This window comes from Microchirus variegatus (genome assembly GCF_963457635.1).
Source record: "Microchirus variegatus genome assembly, chromosome: 16".
NCBI classification, from domain to species: Eukaryota; Metazoa; Chordata; class Actinopteri; order Pleuronectiformes; family Soleidae; genus Microchirus; species Microchirus variegatus.
Window position 1 is genome coordinate 7,566,130 of NC_139817.1, and position 20,288 is coordinate 7,586,417.

Here is a 20,288-nt window from a genome sequence, read left to right on the forward strand (position 1 = left end):
TAGTCGACTTCTCGTTGAATCAATAGATGGAAAAATTGAAAAACGTGTAGCTTTTCTTGAGGCTAAGAGGATCACTCCTCCAGTTATTACAGAGGTTAAAGAAAAAGTCAGGCTGAGCCTTCTATCAAATTTCCCAAGTGTTTCAGACTTCAAAAAAAACCTTGCTTGGCACTTCCTCATCGCATTCCCCTTCAACTCTGTCTGTGATAAGCGACTTGCTCTCAAATCTCTGCAAATTCAGCCAGACGGGCAAAAGCTGAAGACATGTAGACATGGTGGAAACTGATATGCTTTGAGTTTAGGGACGACTTCTGACTTAATATCACTCTGCTTCTTTGTCGCAGCCAAATTAAGGAGCTTCAGCAGTTTACAGTAGCTGAACATGGTCGTTTCAGAGCTCCGCCGCAGACGATGCACCTGACAAGAGTCTTTCTATCTTTTGAGTCCTCCTCCAAGATGCGTTTGTTGGAATTTCTTTTACCAAAAGTGTTTGTAATAGACCCCGTTTCCAGTCAGGCCACAGTGTGGCCCCCTTTATTCCAGTTAATTCTTGCGTCAGGATCAGGAATCTTGGCTGGTTATGACAGAAGCATGAGTCACTTCACATAAACAACTCCCTAAGAACTGACACACATGTTAAATAATAGACAAATTAAACACAAAGAGACTCTTTTAAATCAAACTTTGAAGAGAAACCAAGAGAAACCAGTTGCTCTAAAAAGATTTATAACGGTAAAAATCTGCTTGAGAAAGAAAAGAAATGTGTAATTTTTGAAAAGCCAAATTCACTTGTCAAGGTAGGCACTTCAAAAATTAGAAATTACGTTGGGTTAAACAACCAAACACACTGTGAGTGGTCTGGTTCTCTCAGGAGAAATGCATCATGGGACATACAGTAAGACATGCATGAGTAGACAAATGACATATAAGTCTCTCAGCAATGACTTTCATCACAACACGGCTTCACTCGGTACAGACAATGTGACAGTGGCACATACCTTAGCATTGTAGGCTATGTAATGCTTGGCCAGTGCCTCCGGGGTGTGCATCCATGATTTATCTGAAACGACACAAAGCTCTCTCAGTCACTGTATTAACGACACCGCGTGACATAGCAGTAGATGTAGAGGCAGAGATAATCTGTAGGGATGAGCCAAGCGAGATATTCAGTCAGTGACTCTTCAAAATCACTGGATCAAAAGAAGAATGTCTGTAATCATGTCAACTATGTGGATTTATTTAAAGCTAAAAGAAGAATAAAACCAAAGCAAAACAGCAGGATGAAGGAATTCAGTTTGGAAATAAAATGAAAAATCATGTGGGCTGTTTCTTTCTTCCTTTGAGGGAGTTGAATATTTGTTACATAGTTGGAAAATTGTGTTTTTTAAACTGCCGGTTCGGGGTTATGGTAAACGCACCAGTACAACTGTGTTATTATCAGTTGAATTGTTTAAAAAGAGGGACAAAGATCTTTTTCACCATTGCAATACAGATTTACCATAACTCCTAATACACAAATGAATGAAGAAAGGCACCAAAGAACGGAAACTATTATGAAGTCGAGAGGTTTCACTTAGAGGAACTGGCCATCTTAATATTATACACACTCACTCCTGACAGTTGCCCATTACAGTCACACAGATAAGCACCTTTAGCTGGAACAGTTGTCAAAGACGAAAACAATGGTAAATGGTCTGCAATTATAGAGCAATTTCCTAGTTTCGATGACCACACACGGCGCTGCTTTACACATCAGTCACATCGTGCCAACGCAGCAAATTTGGGGGTCCATTGTCTCATACGCCCGAGGAACGTGCACCAATGTTCTGGTTGGGGGAACTAACAGAAAATGGATTAACTTGCAAAGTCTGACATCAGTGAGAGCATGCACTACATTCACAATCCATACACACACGGCTGCAGCGGTTTGCTCGCCACACATCTGTACAGCCTGGGGTCTGTGCTTTGGCTGTTTGTGAACAAAAAATGACTGCACAAAGAAACTTTTGAGCAGCAGCTACACATGACCAATGACAGTACAGTATATCATAAGTATCAATACTAATGACACAAGTTTGACGCTGCGTGAGAAAAACTCAACAAAAAACCTTTTCACGGGGGAAAAAAATGGGAGAAACCAATAACACGTTCCCCCCCTCTCTTTTCAGTGACACCAACAGCTCCAATAATCTCAGTTGTGTTTTGACAGGAGTAAACTTTTTGACGCACAAGCACAAAGTTAATGGTCTACTTGCCCTGCAGATGGTCGTTCAAGATTAAACTGTGGAACAGAGATCATTACAGGTCACCAATGGCTCAATCCAAAGAGTCCCATTATGCCATTTTAAATCATCCACTAATTAAAGAGCCCCTCGTTCCTCATTTCTAATTCATAAATGGCGTATCGTGCCATTAATGAATCTCGCGACGGTAGATGCATGACTGTGACCTTGGGAGCAATCAACTCACGCAGGTTGATTGTGTGTGTTCATCAAGATTCTGAAAAAAGGTGCACAACCACGTGAATCAACGTCTCCGTGTCCTCTGCAGAAGTCTGTAATCACTTTGTTTACTCTGATGTTGTTGGCTAAGTGGCTTAATGAATTCTAAGTCTATGATAATTAGTGTTAATTCAGTGCACCTCATTTGCTCGACTGTAAGCGCTTATGTTTCCTTAATCCATCATATTATTTCCAAAGGAAACCAAAAAAGGCAAACTCTTGACTCGGGAAATCACTGTAACGACACAAACCTAAACAAAGAATCGGGTCCAATGACTGCTAAAGGCTCATTTAGACCCAATTATAGATAGGCAAATGAGACACACTGCTGGATGTTTAGATTGCTGTGCATCCCACACCTACTACACACTAATTGTCTTGTGATCAGTACTACTAAAAACGTATTTATGAACAAAAACCACACACACAATTAATCTTTTTCTCGAGGTCAACTGCTGAAGTGTATACGACTTCTGTCATGTTTTGGTTGCTGGTTGCAATTTTTTTTTTTTTTTTTTTTTTTAAATGAGCCTATTTCTCACTTGATTTATGTCAGGAAACATTTTTGCTGACAAGGAAATGCTCTCAATTGCTGGTTTCTGGTCTTCTTGAATAGAACATGGTGTAGATTTTATAAGTTGTGTTCCCATTTAAAAGGAAAAAGACGATAAAGCGTGGCACTTATTATGAGCGGACATGAATTTCTCAGTTTCAGAAACTGACGTGGTGCCAGCCAAATTGCATATCTCAAGGTTCCGCAGTGGGAGTTTGCTTTGCAATCAGAAGACTACCCTCTTTTTGCACGTAAAAAAGAGCAAATATCTAATAATATTATATGTAGTTCTGTGTAAGTTTTAAAGGAGCCTTTCCTCGACTTATCTTGTCCTCCTCGTGAGTGTTTTCACCAGCTGTGCAACGAGATTATCCCCGCACGTACTTTGCAACAGTCGTCTGCCTCTCCCTCCAAAGTGCAATCAATTTCCTTGCGGAGTGCTTCAATGACAGTTGATAGAGGGATGATGTATCTCCTGCTTTCATGCACAGCTAAGGAGGCAAGGAAACTGTAAATTTCAAGAAAGAACCGTGACAGGAAGGGGCGACGATTTTTTTCCAAGGCGTCAGCACACATTGTTCTGATTAAATGAGGGAAGATGTGCAGGAGGTTCGTCTTCTTTTCTCGCCATTTTGAGGCATCAATCAACAACTATGTGAGTGCACCGAAAATTCGGCGAGTTAGAAACTCTTTTTGGGCCAAGTTGCCAAAAAAGATAATTAACTGGTGAGGCATGGGGGGAGTCATCTTGTCTGAAGGTTACCTAATAAAGGTCGAGTTGTCAGGTGTGGGATTAAGATGAGCCAAAAAATTCCAAAGGGGTGACAGCCTGAAAAGTGCCAATGCATCACTGTCTCACTGCAGTGAACTTTCTCGGGGGACAGGGGACGTGATCGCGTCTTACTTCCTCTTGGGTTTTCTGTAGAATCACTTATGATGTGTGAGAGCAGAGGGGTCACAAGTCCAAGTTCATGTCTGTTGAACTACACGTTTTCTATAAGACAAATCTACCTTGAACCTTTTAATCCTTGTTACAGGGGAGAGAATACAGAAGAAAAATAAAAGATGTACTCATAGGAGTCATACCTTCTTCAGTAGTTGGCTGTGGGCGACTGGACTTGCTTGACTAGCTTAACAAAACTCAAGCAAGTCCAGTCGCCCACAGCCAAACTCCTGAAGAAGATTATGATGTGGATGACTGAGAAGCTGCATCGACATTGGTCATATCTACACAAAAACTAATTAATCTTACTTTTAAACATTCATAGTCCTTGAAATGTAAATGCAAATCAAACATGTTGCATGCTCTGCGTTTTTAAATCGGTTGTGTTCCGTGCACCGTCAACACTGCCTGAAGCACTTCCTTCGTTAAATTAACAAATTAACTTTTGTTAACACCTTACTTCACTAAGAAGTTACGAGGTTTGAATATGAGCTCGATGATGTTTTCGACAAAGTTGGATGTTTTGTAGACTAATCTTCATGTTTTTAGGCATAAGGCATTAGTATGAGAATGAAGAGACATCACTTCCAGAGAAAAAAGTTTTTCTTAAGTCATCCACAAAAGACTGATAAGAGGAGCTCTACTGACAATAAGAGTACAAATATTATCTGTTTAAACATCTACCTTTTGCTCTCAAGTGTATATTTAAAGGCTAGTGTCTTAAGTCCTTATCTAGTCGATTTCATCTCACTAAGGAATAGTGAAGAGGAATAGAGATAAAAGCGAACATTACTATGAGTAATGAATACTTTAATTCAGGAAACTCACTAAATATTGTCCACTACTCTTTCACATTCTCTGGGCTTAGCTTAGAGGTCTCGGAGCTCCGTGTGCACAACACAGGGCCACATGACGTCGGCCAGGCATTAGCCTAATTCACTGCAGTGCTCAATCAATGACACACTGTGAACTTGCTGGGCATGCACAGTTCTCCATCATACAGGAGACAACTTCCATGCGGCGGAAATGAAAAGCTGCATTTCCACCGAGGCCCAGTTGTTGTTGTTGTTGTTGTTTCAAGATAAAGCAATTTCAAAGAACAAAAGCACAAAAATCCATGTGGCACCATTCGTCAAATGCTGTTTTTGAGAGGTTTTGTCTCGACTACTCAAAGTATTGATTCGATCTACTTGTAAAGCCTCAAAAATTCAACCGCTCTGACAGAAACGGCTGAAATCTAGAATGTCCACATTGGTACTTCTCATTGAAGTGCATTAAATTGATCATAAAAGTGTTTTTTTTTGTATAACGGCCTTGTAAATTAATACAAAAACCACTTCTCCATTTTGCTAAAAGCTCTCAATTCAAGGAAATATCAAGTGGTCAGAAGAAATTAATCGCCCATTCCAGGCTCATACAGATTATACAGAGCCAAAAACAATAAATTACATAGAGATCATATAGGCCTGTTCAGATGACTTAGACAATGATGCATAGAGATATTTGGCAATCAGATTACATTCAGCTTTTTTGTGCTTCGGCATCATTCATTTGAACTAATTATGCCTCATTTGATAAATTCATGGCTCATTTTACAGCAGAGCAACATTTGCTTTCTGACTCATAGAAGACTTCCCGAGGATAATAACAATCAAAAAAGCAGCTCAACAACAATGATGTGAATCATTGACAAGCCCTGATTACTGTGTCTAGTGATATGGAATAATGCCATCCAGCCATCATTAGCCGTCATTCAGATTGTGAGGGGATTGGGTACATTTACATACCTATAATGTGATGACTGTCATTACGCGCAGCCTAAATACTCCCACACTATTGCTTTGTCACATTATCAATTTCAACTTCTGCCTGCAAAACATCTGCTATCACAATGTCTTTGTCACTGCACGCTCACCAGCTCAACACAACTGGTTGCGAGCCTATCGTTGCCAAACAACCCTTAAGATCTTAAAGTGCAAAGACACGAGATATTGCACCTTCTCTTGATGCAGCAGCATTATTTGTGAGGAGTGTTCAGTGTCATGGCTTTGAGATAAAAACAGTTTTTCAGTAAATTTGTCCTTATTTCGACCGATCTGAGGGTTAAATTAGGGTTAGGGTTAAATGTCCCAATTTGTTTTTCCCTGAAGTCAATGATCAGCTCCTTGGTTTAGGTGGTGTTGAGGACCAAGGTGTAGTTCAGCAGCTCCTCCTCATCCCAAATTAAGCAGACTCATCCCCTCTAGACATGAGCTCCAACATCGTGGTGTCATCCACAAACTTAATGATCGAGACATCTCTAACTGTGAGACAATTGTATTAGCCAGCATGGGGTATATTTTCTCTCTCTGTGTGTGTGTGAGTCTATTTATATCTTTGTGAGGACCAAAAAATATACAAACTGGGCCCGACAACATTAAAGGGCTTTTCCAGGGTTCAGACTAGGTTTTAGTGTTAGGATTCGGTTAAGGGTTGAGTTAGGCGGGTTAGGGTAAGATAAAATTATAAATATATATATATATATAATTCAAGACCATGTTGGCCTGAGATCTGTTACTGCTGATGCGATGAGGACATACATGATAGGCTTTATAGTCTCTCTCCCAAAAGGTGACAGAATGTCTCCTTTGACAGGGCTTTTCTGGGACAGTGGAACCTTGTAGTACGTATGTATTTATTATGACGATGATTAATATTGTCCTGAATGATTGAATGCTTGATTAGATAGATGGCAAGAACGAAGGGCATGATTTGCATGCTTTAGCCCTCTGATGACACTTGAGTATATTTCACTGTTATGTATTCAAAGATGCTGCGATAATGCAGCCTGTACCAGAAGGTCCGAACGAGAGTCAATCTACTCAGTGCAAGTCACGTCCAATAGCACGGGGGTAATAAACGCGGCAGATAAAAATGATCAAGATCCTTGCTGGCATTACCTGCGAGATGTGATCAAGTCCAAAAACACAGCCAGACACAGAGATAAAGGGGGGAGGTAAATCAGTGGAGTGGAGCTGTCGCCGGTGCCAGCCTTCACTCTCCTCAGCCAAACAGCGACGGTAGCAAGGTGAAAAATGATTATAAATAAATCAAAAACCGTTGGACACATGTATGTGGACTACTCTGCGTACAGCAGGAACAATGACAGACAGGCTTCAAACATCCTGTAACTTTTCTCCCGAACATCAACACACAAACTTATTTAGCTCATGTGAGAAGTTGTCAGCTGCTGAAATGTTTTATTCTGGTATGATATTTCCAGCTGGTTTGGAACATTAGCTCCGATATGGTTTAATAAAGGAGCATCAACAGTTCACTGAAGAACATTCCAACACAAATTAGAGTCATCTGAGGGTGAGCAACACGTGTCCTCATCAGTCGATTGGTGAAAACTCCTCACATCAACCCTTTCATTCACAGTTTTCAAATACAAATCTTCACAGGATAAAGGATAAACTTTCCTGTGAAATTCAGCTTGTTCCACAACAGAGGGAAACTTGGAGAGTCCGTTGGAATGTTTGCGCGCAAGTTGCAAAAATGTCTTTCGCATACACACAAACGGGTTCCATGCTACTCTTAAATAAAGCTGTGTTGTCTTTCTTTGAGAATAAAGCTTTAATTGTGATATGAATCTGTCTCTCTTGTGCACACCTATACTTTGCATACTAGTTTCCGAGTATTCTGCAATCTGTCCTGTGACAGTCTATCCCGTCTCCTCCAGCTTAACCAGATCTGAAACCAAAGTTTAGTAGGTTCTTTTATTGGCCCCATACCTCATTTTTTCAGCTCAGTTTACTGCCAAGCTCAGGGAACAAATGATTAAAAACAGACAGAAGTACAAGAAAAGACACATTATGACTTGCTCTACAAAGTTTTGTGAAAGCACCCAACACACCAACAGAAGGACATAGGTGAAAAAAACCCCAGCATTTCTATTACAGGGTTGAATACCTATCCTCCCTGATAACCATCTTATAAAACATGACCAAATGTGAATAAGTGAATTATAAAATCCAAATATCATCAAAGCCCTGTGCAGCACCTGGGCTCTGGACACTTTCCCCCTCAACACACAACACAGTCCAATGCCTCTCCAGGTCTTTTGATTTGCACCAGAGGGAGCGGGACAGATGGTGGTAAACACATCAAAACTGTTTTGCACACTGCACTTCCAAAATATTTTTCTCCCCCTGCATTTGGCCAGGGTCACCTCAAGACTCTTAAGAGTTGCACACAACATTCTTAACTTATCCTGTCTCGGGCAAAGGCAAAGGTAGAATGAGTGTTCGGCTTGTATCAGCAGCTCTGTGTAATGAATGCATTTTAGTTTGGGTCGATTTATTGCAGCCTCTGTCGGTCAAACGGACTTTGAAGTTCCTCGATGTACTGTATGTTTTTTTATCTACAAAATTAAGTCAGGGAAAAGGTTTTTAATGGAATTGTCTTACTGTCATGACTTAAAAAACTTAAAAAAATGACAGAACAATGCTCCTCCATTTCTCCTCCATCGACATCCTATGGAAGCCCCCAAAAAAGAGGTAAAACTTAGCCTTGATAATAAAAATATCCTCAAAGTAAGTCGAAATGTTTCTGGCAGAACATAACACCGAAACAAAAACAGTGAGGGCTTTATCCAGATGAAATGTGCGTCTCCTGACACGACATGTACCGGAGTTTTTCCAAAGCGCTCAATGACACCCAGACGCAAGGGCACATTTTTGCTTAAACAGACCCAGGGCAGGGGTCGATCACTCACATACAGCTTCTATTGCACAACATAAATATGTTATCTTCAATAAGGACGTGTCAGATGCGCACATAACCGAGACGGATTAAGGTCGTAATGCACATTTATTGTGGCACACTTATAAAATGGCAGCTTTCTGGAGGAGCAGCGATCACTTTTAATGCATGTTTTGATACTCGGGCCACAGAAGTCGGTAAAAGTGGCCTTGAGCCGACTCAGGAGTAAGTTTTAATCCCCCATAACATTGCTCCTGCATGAGTTGGAGAAACCAACTCAGTTTTTGTGGCAGAAAATGTGGGGTGAGAGAAAAGTGTTGCTGCCAATCGCTTAGTTTTGAAGAACAACTGTTTTTGGATGACGCATGTAAATGTTCTTCTGTCAGACCTCTGAGAGGTTCATTCACTGATGTGCATGAGTTACTTTTGCTCACCTTTTTTCCTGTTGAAGGCGCGGTTCATAATGGAAAAAAATGTGCCGGTCTCCAAAGTCCCTCTGGAGTTACTGCCAATATTCCACCTGGAAAAGCAGCAGGAAGACGGGGGTTAAAAATGGGCTTTGACCTCAAAGACTAAACCAAAATGCAGAAAGAGTAAAAAGAAAAAAATCAGGAGGCTTCTTTTGAAATCTTAAACTGTCCAAATAATGTCCCAGACCAGAAGTATTCTCCTGACCTTGAAGTGTTGATAATAAAGCACTCACTGCTCAGGAATCTGTCTGATTTCTACCAAATGTAGCTCAAAAAAAGTAGTAGGGCTGTATACCCAAAAAACACATTCAGCTCCTCACTTACACATATTTTCAGATTAAAAATTACTAAATAAGTAAATAAAAAATTACTGGTATAGATAAATATTGCACTCACACCGACAGTCACAATAAAAGAGGAGATAAATGTGGTTGTCTTTCTTCTTTCTTTGAAACATGCAGTACAGTAGAAGTGCAGCCTTGGAACACAATGCACATAACCAACAGAGAAACAGGTACAGTCACAGTGCTGCATTATATATATATATATATGTTAAAAAAAAACTACAAAATGTCCGCCCCCGCAGTGGAGTTGAAAATGTGACTGCTTTCAGGCTTTTGCATCGGTGCCTCGTGAGAGCGCAGAAGTCTTGAGGACCTGAAGGACAAAAGTGGAGGAATGAGCTCCATAATCAATATTCTTTACTATTTAACAGAGGCAAAACAATATGAGAGATGTGGCTCACGTACTTTAGAAAAATGCCTCTGACGGCCAAAGAAGCAAACAGCCAACATATTGAAGTCTTAAAAAAAGCTGCTCGAAATTTTACAAGCATTGCTTTGTTTATGAAAACTGTGTTTGCGTTACACATGAAAGTCATAAAGAATCCATTAGCTCTGGGGAGCATTTTTGTACGGGAACAGTTTGTCTTTGGGAAATGCTTGTGTAACTTTCAGTTGATGTGCACTTGAACAACATATGAATCTTAATGGGGTCAATATTTAGGTTTATATGAAACACACTATTTCATTTATGCGTTTCCCTGTGTCGTCTTGCCGTTAGACAAAGAATTGACAGACGGAAAGGACTTTCCAGAACAATGAGATAAAGAGGGAATCATCATTTGGACCCGACTTTGTGTCAGTGCCTCGTACAACCACACTTCCAAATAAGATGAACTATATCCCAAACTTGGTGGGTGTATTTTAGTTTGAAGGATATATCTCCAGATGAAAAGGTTAATGTCAACACAAAGAGTTATGTTTTTTTATCCAATAATACAACAGACACGATATACAAGTTGTGAATGTATAAAAATTAGGGATGGGACGATAAGGCTTTTTTTGTGTCTGATACCGATATCACAATCTCCAGTATCTACCGATAATGATATAATTCTGATTATTCTGTCATTTTGGACCATTTATGAACTATGAAGCTGATAACAACACATTTGTGCTGTTACAACACAAACATGATTTAGCTAAAATAATGTTGCTGATATTTATTTACATTTTAACAGTCTGTGCATAGTAAAGCATGCGCTATATGTGTAGCATGTGTAGATTCTGCATATTTATCCATCCGATATCCGACTTTGATCAGTATCGGTCCGATACCTATATTGACCGATACTGACTGACACCGATTCCCATCCCTAAAAAAATTGCAATTTTAACTTCCTGTATTGCTTTCTTATGATTCCTAAAGGTAGTAAAATATAAGAAATGAATGGATGAATAATTATATCTGATACAAAGATGCAGTGGACTGACAATTCTGTTAAATCTGCATTGAATTCTGTTTTTATGTTATTCTATTTGGACAGCCTAAACAATGCATTATCCCTAACCTCAACCATAACCAGTTAATCCCTAGCCCCAACCTTAATCTAACCACAATTCAAATCTTAACCTTAAACTTAACCAGGTGTGATGACTTTTGCACACCATGTGATCGAACCTGTAAGAAATATTGGTGTATTACAGAACTGACAGCATCGATTCCGTCCTCACAGAGCAGATTCAAATGAATGAGCTTTGATCCCTGCCCAACTCAATACAGAGCTGCAGTGAGTAATCAATTACAAAATTAATTAAAAACCAGCTATTTTGGTAATCAGTTAGTAATCAGTTCTCTTGTTTTTCAGCATCTTAAATGAGAATATTTTCTGCTCTCATTGCTCCATAAAACAAATAAATCAATAAAACTAAAAAAAGACATTTGAGAACATCATCATCTCTAGGTTTGGGCAGCACTGTTTTTATATTTTTCAAGATTTAAAGTTAACTTTTGTAACTTTAAAAAAAAAAACATACCACTTGTGATTTGCATGATGTGCATAATCTATTCATAGGTTCAACAGAAATGATGCCAATCCAAAAATAGGTTTTGATGTATAAAGTATCCTTGGGGAAACATGAAATCCTTGAGAGAGAGAGAGAGAGAGAGAGAGAGAGAGAGAGAGAGAGAGAGAGAGAGAGAGAAAAAAAAAAAAGAAAACTTAAGTATGTGAAAACAAATTGATCACTGTAAGACGGGAAGTTAATGGGTCATTAGGTTTGACCGAGTAGCAGTATGGTGCCAGTACAAAGTGATAGATTCAGGCTATCGAGTCAAATATCTTCTCGACTGCCGGGAAGAGCGAGTGATAAACAAACCGTTATTTTAAATACACCTTGAAGACAGAGTGCCAATTACCTTTTTTTTCTAATCTGGTTTGAAATAGTCTCGGCAATGATTGAAAACACTGTGGAGAGACGGAAAAAATAACGAGCGACGTCTGGTTTCCTCGTTACAGTTCAATCTTTGTTTCATCAGAGCAGAAAACCTTGTTTCTCACAGCGTGAGGCTTCTCCAGGTACGTTTATGTTACTTTTCCCACTCGAAGAGTCGCTTCTCTGTCCTTAATGAGAGAGAGCTACAGTGATACTTGCCCTTCTAGATGTTTGTCCCTTCCCCATACAGGATCTCTGGAGTTCAGCCAGAGTGTACTTATTATAGGTCCTTTGTTAACCTCTCCTACCAAGGACTTTCTCCTGATTGCTCAGGTTGTTCCATACATCATCTGTTTATGAATTATGGAAATGGATGTGGCTCTTGGGAGAACTTAAACTTCTCTAGACCTGCATCTCAACTCGATCCAATCTCGGACGTTAGCAGGCAGTCACTTTGACAAATGCCGTGTTTCCACTACGTGGTCTAACCTCGCCTCGTTTTCCGTACAATATAGTAACTTCTCAACGTGGGCAGAGTCATCACTGCACGGCTGCATGAATCTGCCGTGACGTTGTTTGTTTTCAGTGCACCGGAATCATTAGAATCAGTTAATTTTGTTCAGTTCCTCTATGACCTGAGCACAAACTCAGTCTGACACAGTCACTGAACTGAAATACAACGGTAGGGTTTGTGATGCTAGCAGCGCTGTCGCTAAATTCACCAGACTCTGTTAAATGATGAGATTTTAGACATTTCCTTGGCAACTGTTGTAGATTAACCCACATTTTTAGGATTGTTAAGTATTTTAAACTGATCTACAGTTTGGTATTATTCGGCTTTGATTCTCGTGTCGGACGTCTTGCTCGTACGCCTCTTCCTGTGACGGCACTCTCTGGCCAATCGGTGACCGGCAGTCTGAAGACGTCCCACACATTATCAGCTGAGCTTGCTTAGTACTAAAAAAAGGGGAACCAGGTACTATTGCTATACAGGAATGTTGGTAACACTTAAGATTAGGGAACACATCATCACCATTAAATTGACGCTTACAAAAGGGCTCGTACGCTAATTATATATATTATATTAGTATAATATATTATACGTTATATAAGTAACGTACTAGCCCTTTATTAGTAATTATTGAGCACATATTAAGACTTTATGCAGGAAAAATCTTAATTCATGTCATAATAGAGGTAGAATTAGGTGTAATGTGTTTAATGATTACCAATAAAGGGCTAGTATGCTACTTATATATGTTAGTAAGCACCTAGGTGAGTAATGGCGAGTACCTGAGACCTGTATTCTCTTGAATGGCCATAAGGGGAATAAAAATTGCACAAGTTTATGTTTCTACACTGTCATTATGTCATATGGACAGTAGATTGATGAGGGATAAGGAAGGAGAATGTTCCTTAAATCACCGCCAGAACGCAGAATAATACATGACGGAAATGTAGTTTGCATATACAAACACAATGTGGGTTTTCACTGTAAGTGGGGAAACTTTGCCAGGCAGGGCCTAGAGTGAACTGAAGAACATTTAAATGGAACAAGCTTAGGAGGGTGGAGACTGTGACATTCCTCAGTCTGCCAAAACATAGCATCTATGCTACTAGGGGGAAAGAAAAAAAAGGCATTCTGTATTTACAGGTCGACACTGCTTTGCTTAAAGCACTGCATAGCCAGATGAACAAGGACACAAGTATTGTTTACATTTCACAGGAAAAAACAGGGAGTCAGTATTGTGCAGATCTCAGCACCAGATGACTCTGCAGTATCATGGACTGCCAAAATGAAGACCTTGGCAGTGGTGGCTTTGGTACTACTTTTCTTTTGAGAAGCAGCCCTTTGGATTTAAAAGCCTTTGCCCCTCGAAGAAAGTCATTTTGAGATGTCATCGCCGTCTCACTCTCTCATTTCCATGTCGAAAATATAAAACGTAAAGACAAAAGCAGCACTCCCGGGGTGAAAGACACAGAGGAAATGCAGTTGAGGTTGTGCTCTAGTGCAGGTTTGACAGAGGATTCTTCAAGTAAAGTAAAGGTCTGATATTTTGTCAAAAAGATGTCCTTATTATCCCAATTAGGAACTTATTTCCGCATAAACCTCTGGTAGCAGACTTTTTTATTTGTTTGTTTGTTTGTTTGTGCAGTACTATGATGTAATACAGCGCCCCCGCCTCACACCTGTGTGTGATGTCACACACTCTCTGACTGACAGCCGCAGTGTGTTTCCGACCTGTTTTAATAGCCTCCTGCCTGGTGATTCAACAGCAGCCCCCCCTTGGGAGAAGTGCCGACCCCGAGGCACAAACACACACGCAGACTTTACACAGAGCTGTGAACTTCCTCAGTCTCCTTTTCAACGTGTACCCGCTGCAGTGGGAGTAACAGGTAAAGGTCTACTCAATGCATGTGAGTCAGAAAGTGCATCACGGCAAATGGATCATTTCCTGAATTTCAAAAATTCATGAAAATGATTCCTTAAGAGGTTTGCAAAATATTATCAACTGATCCTTGTTCAGGATTACTCAATGCATGTGTGTACAACATTAGTTCACAACACAAGTGCATACTGGGCTCACACAACATTCTCCATTCCAATTAAGGTCTAATCACAGAATGTAAACGGACACACGAGCAAGAAAAATGCTCCTTGTGTGGTGCTTTGTGATGGTAATTAAAATAACCGCATGCAGCCTCTGAGGGCTGACATCTTACAAGATAGAAAAATGCACAGAACACTTTTTAAACTCAGGAAAACACTTAAAATGTCAGTGTTTAACCTCACATCACTTACTTACCAAAATATAATTCACCTTCAGTGACTCAAACATTTGGAATTCAGGGAAAACTTTCCATCCTACTGTGACCCTGAAGAGTCTTCTCCTCAGCCCACACAACATTTTAAAAAATAACAAATGAATCCAAACAGTTTGGTTAAAGCTAATGACAATGAAGTCTTACTAAAAACCGAGGGGAAAATAAGGTTTAAGTCAACATCCAAGTCACAAATGTCTCTCAGCCACACACTAATCTGACCCATATGTACTTGGAATGGCAGCAGGCGTTTAACAGGGGATGGAAAGCAATGCAAAACTTTCAAAATAATGCCCCAGAAAAAGCAACTTCAACAAAGCTCTGTTGTTTTCTTCACTTTGCTCACTGGAATCTGGCCCGGGAAAAAAACAAAACAAGATAACTCACCACAACAACAACAATCTGTTTATGAATTTAGTCCCCGGGAATTCCTGAGCTGAATCAGCCGTGCTGTCTAAGAGAGTAATCTAAAAGCCAGACTTGCTCTCTCTCGCTCCCTCTCTCTTACGGACACTCCTGTGGCTCAAATGCAGCACCCTGACGTACCTTATCAAGGAAAGTCACAGCTATAGTCTTTGCAAAGATCCTTGAAGAGAAAGAAGCATGCACACAGCAACAACTGAGCCGAGATAAAAGCTACTTACTTGCCTTAAAACTGGGGAAAGAATAGTGAGGAGGAAGTTCCAGCAGACCTTAATAGTTTTCAGCTGTGCCAGATGGTGGTACACTAAGGGCTGCAGTAAGGAGAAATGATGGGGTTTGCAAACTCAACAAGAATCCCTTTTGCCTAGACACATGATACTTGACATTCAAACCCAACTTCCCTCCGCCCACAGTTTTGTCCAAAATGGATTCTTTTGGAGTTTTTGCGAGTGCAAAAAAAAAAAAACAGCGAGCGACCCCTTTTCACTGCGACGCGCGGTTACATTCCAGAGACGACCTATAAAAGCCGACGTGCCAGAGGTTGCAGCCTGACCCCTCTCTGTTCCAGTGTGTGATTCATCGTCACAATAATGCGCAACTGCAACAGAGCCGGGGACAACGTGTTGGACGATCAAAAACAAAGCGACGGTGATATGAAGTAGTGCCAATTTACTAATTCCAGAGACAACTGAGGCAATCTGACATTGAATTTGTCTTTTTTCAGAGAATGACTGGCAATAGGACCCTGTTAGAGCGAGGAGGAGAATGTAGAGGCAACACAAACGGCATGATGGATGTATATATATATGGATGTATATATATATATATATATATAAAATATACAAAATATACAGCCATCATGCCGTTATATATATATATACGCATTCCCATGTCTAAAACCTCAACCAAATGTTCTCTCCCTGGAGTCTAGTCTGAAATTGTCTGTCTGGCTTCACATCCCTCAAAGCCTTTTAAGAGTCTCAGAGAGGTACAACCAAAAAAAAAGAAGGTACAAAGACCCCTTTTCAAGAGTTGAATGTAAATTTCCAACAAAATTATTGAAGAAGGTGTGAAAAGGAAGTCAAAATAATCTAATAAACGAACGGCTCACATGTTCAGCCGTTTGTGGTCGGGTGCTGAAGGAATTTTAAATATTGGGCTTTTATTGGATTTCACCAACAATGAAGACATGTATCCAAAAATAATGGGCATACTTTGGACCGAAAGCACAGTAATTCTCATGGATATTGGCATTAAGGCAAAAATAAAAAGCCTTTAAACACTTGCCAGCCATAAGAACAAAAGTCACTTAAGGTATCCTGCTGTGGTTGGATATTCAGCTCAGTCAGGGCCTTGGAGGTGGAGGTGGCGTGTGAGTTCTCGTTGGCCCAGCAGAACTTCTAGTTTCTGCCTGAGAAAGCATTTCAACTACAGGGATTTAGTGCTGTTCACACTTTATTTTTTCTAGGGGGTTTGTCTTTTGCTCTGCCCTGTATCATTTCATGTTTTGCGTCTTGTATGGACAGCTGTGGCGGCGTAAAGGGAAGTGGCTGAACCAGACGCTTTCCGGGAAAAGTGGGGCCCTTTATGCTCCACACACACACACACACACACACACACAGACACACAGAACTGTTGAGTGCTTACTTCAATGGATAAAAATACAGAAGTTGTAAGATGTGTTTGCGTGTGTAAATATTCACTGTGTATATTTACTGCATGTTGCTTCTGCACCAGAGCACAAACATAAAGAGGTGTCCATTTTTTTTCTGAGAAGCAAAGACATAATTGAAAACAGCAGCAAAGAAGAGAGAGAGAGAGAGAGAGAGAGAAGAAAAACAACTCTGATGCATCCAGGACAAAAGTTGAAAACAACATGAGCGAGTGTGAAAAGATAAAGTTGCAACATCCTGTATGTTGCAACTTTATCTTTTCCCCTTATTTAAAGCACAGGTATACAATGTACAGGAAAAAAACTATTTGGACAATATCAATAAACAAAATACATAGAAGATTTAATGCATCTTCGTCCTGCTGCAGATCTTATGGTTTACAGATTTAAAACGGACTCTGATTCCAATAATTTCATTGCCTCAACACGATTTGTGCTTCACCTGAGCAACAATGTGAAGTAGGGCTTCAAGCTTGAGACCGGAGGGTAGCCGGTTCGAACCCCGACCTGTCCGCAGCTGAAGTGCCCTTGAGCAAGGCACCTGACCCCCTCACTGCTCCCCGAGCGCCGCTGAATGCAGGCAGCTCACTGCTCTGGGTTAGCATGTACTTCACCTCACTGTGTGCTGTGTGTGTTCACTAAGTCACGGATGGGTTAAAATGCAGAAATTGGAAATTTCCCCACTGCGGGACTAATAAGGGAATCTTAATTAAATTAATTAATAGCTGGCGTGACCACAATCATTCCACATGAATCTGTGTCAACACATGGTATCTTTGTAATAAATAAATAAAATAAACAACCACCGTAATCCCTGAATAATTTGGTTTCCTTTGAGCTTTTTGTCAAGTCATGCTGTAAACCTCCGCGTGTTGAAACTTAGCTGTTAAGTGTGTGATTTAATGGCCTCTGTGATGATGCGCTCAGCACTTAACTCGCAATACAGCTGAGGCTGATCAGTTATCTAAGATATTATTGGATCGCTCGCCACAACATCTCAAACTCTTGGTAAAGCTTAAATAAAAGGACGATTCATCCTTAGAGTAAAATGGAAAGGCAGTTTATCCAGTTATTGTTGACACGCCGCAATGATGCATCGGCGACCCGAGAAAGAGCGTAATCCCATAAGCCACATTACTGACATTCCTTTAGACTCTATATAATATTTGTGTCCTATCAATGAGCACGATATGCTCAATCTAGAAAAGCACTCTCACCAATGTAGGTTACGTTGAAATATTTAAGTTGCGTATCTCAACAATCGTAAATGACTTAGGGTGAATCATTTATAGTTTATGGGGCTTTTACGTTATAGAGTCTGAGCGGTAATCCTGACTCAACTCAGTTTCTTTTGCTTTTCCATTAGGGATAGTACCTGGCGGGGTATCGTTTTTTTGGTACCTGCTCTGGAGAGGTTACATCACTGGAAAAGGCATGAGCACAAAGACCAGCACAAGAAAACCAAACCAAGCAATTCCAGACTGTAGATCAGTTAAAAATGACTTAAAAATCCTCAAAATATCAACGTCAACAGCTGGTGTATTACTGTACTGAACTAATCTTTCTAATGATTCAGTACACTGAAAAGAACTGCTTGTTTAAGAACTGGTTTAAGACGATAGAAATCCAATGGCAACATGTTGAAGCTTAACGCAGCTTGGCTACAGCAGCAAAAGCCGCTGTTATTAGATGTCCTCTGTATCTGATAAAGTGACCAGTGAGTGTATTATTGCAGTCATCTTATGGCCATCATTTTTTAAGCCCTGCAACTTGTGATTGAGACCATTTACTCTCAAAAGAAAAGGTTTACTGACGTAATATTTTGAGCCAAATGTCGGCCCATTTTCTTTTATTCAAGAGAATTCAACTTTCAGGCACTTCCATTCTGCAAACCCAGATACTTGAGCCAAGTAAATTTAGCAACACAAAGAGAGACTTCAAACTTGTTTTTGATGGACACAAACTTAAATTGTTATTGCGTCACGCAATGTCTGAAAAGCTTAGATCTTAACTAATCCATTTAACTTGCATACACTTCGCAGCATGGAATCTATATCACTTAAAACTCTCACACAGCAGAGGCGGTTACGTGTCTTTAGATGTGTATTAGGGGCGTCAGTAAACTTGATAATAAACTATGATAAAGCAGCGCTGCACTGTTGTGTAGGTTTTTGCACTGCTATTGCGACATTCTTATTGGGGGGCTTATTGTGAATAATAGTGTACGCTAAAAAGATGTCATCGCGAGTTAAGAAGGCTCTCCATAGAAAATTATTTAAGAAAATAAGAGCACAATTTAGTTTTAACTTAAAGCTGCATTTGCATCTGTTTGGTGTTCTTGAACTGAAAGTATACACAGGAACAAACAAACTCTTTGTTTTCCCTGAGACTTTTTGTGGTGCTCTTCTTCTTTCAGTCATACTCCAACCTCTTTGCAGCCTTTTTTATTTTTTCACAATTGCAATGTCGCTGTTGCCTTTGTCTGTCTTGGCATAAAACAAATCCCTGCCTGGGAATGGGAATGTCGCCAGGCAACGCAAGATAAATACGCCACTGTACTGGGAAACACAGCGAGAGTCATGTGGAACTGACGGGCTTGCTCAGCATAGCGTGAGCCCATCTGACATTGGTTATCCGTCTATGGTGTGGTGATGAAAAAGCATATTTTATATAGCATTAGCTAAAAACATAGCTAAACGTTACTAAAAACAAGTGTCAAGTGTCTCAAAAAAAGTAGCACTGCTCAAAGGGCATTTTGCCACATTTGTCTTGTGGACACATGACCATCGTCACCATAAAAGAGGAAAGTGAACATTTAATTTGAGTTTATTGCCTTTGAGTTTTCTCAACATTGTTTTATAGTGCACCTTGGCGGTTTTTTAAAGGTGTTACAGGAAGTGCCAGTAATCCTTTTGGCAGCTACAACAAAACACATTCTGTCAAATTGATGTGTAGAACAACCCCTTTTCTGTGTGTGTGTGTGTGTGTGTGTGTGTGTGTGTGTGTGTGTGTGTGTGTGTGTGTGTGTGTGTGTGTGTGTGCGCGTGTGCGCTTTCATCCAATTGTAAACTCTGTCAAAAACGGTTTAACTATCGGAGGCGATGGCAAAACCTCACAGAACCTTGAAATCATTATTTTTCTTAAAGTTACACGTCACACACGCTGAAATCAATTTACTCTCCAAACTGTGCAGCAGCAAATTCGATAGGTCATGAAGTATAGTGTTTTTTTGGATGATTGTAATTAAAATAGGTCAGCCGTGCAATATCATGTGGTACAAGGTGAGTGCAGGAACATGTCATGTGTTAATGTTCCTCTTGTCAACCTCACAAGTGCATTTTTGCTCTTGACAGCTCGAAAGGTCAGGTCTTGCCGACACGGTGTGACTAAAGTTAACTTTTGCTGCACACCTTTCTGATTTTGCCTGCAGCAACTGTCTGGAA

At 40.2% G+C, this 20,288-nt stretch overlaps 1 protein-coding gene across 4 annotated transcripts in view; it reads right to left on the reverse strand.

The window, feature by feature from the left end:
- Positions 1–20,288, reverse strand: part of gulp1a (GULP PTB domain containing engulfment adaptor 1a) — a 64,458-nt gene that overhangs the window by 11,779 nt on the left and 32,391 nt on the right. For 2 of the 4 annotated variants that reach the window (XM_083903263.1, XM_083903264.1), the window contains exons 1-3: positions 15,138–15,173; positions 9,175–9,260; positions 999–1,060 (exon numbers count right to left, since the gene is read on the reverse strand). In XM_083903263.1, the coding sequence (XP_083759389.1) occupies positions 999–1,060; positions 9,175–9,202 (90 nt within the window). In that variant the 5' untranslated portion in view covers positions 9,203–9,260; positions 15,138–15,173. Of the gene's footprint in view, positions 1–998; positions 1,061–9,174; positions 9,261–15,137; positions 15,174–20,288 lie in introns of those variants that run through there. The other 2 variants (XM_083903262.1, XM_083903261.1) reach the window with 1 other exon arrangement.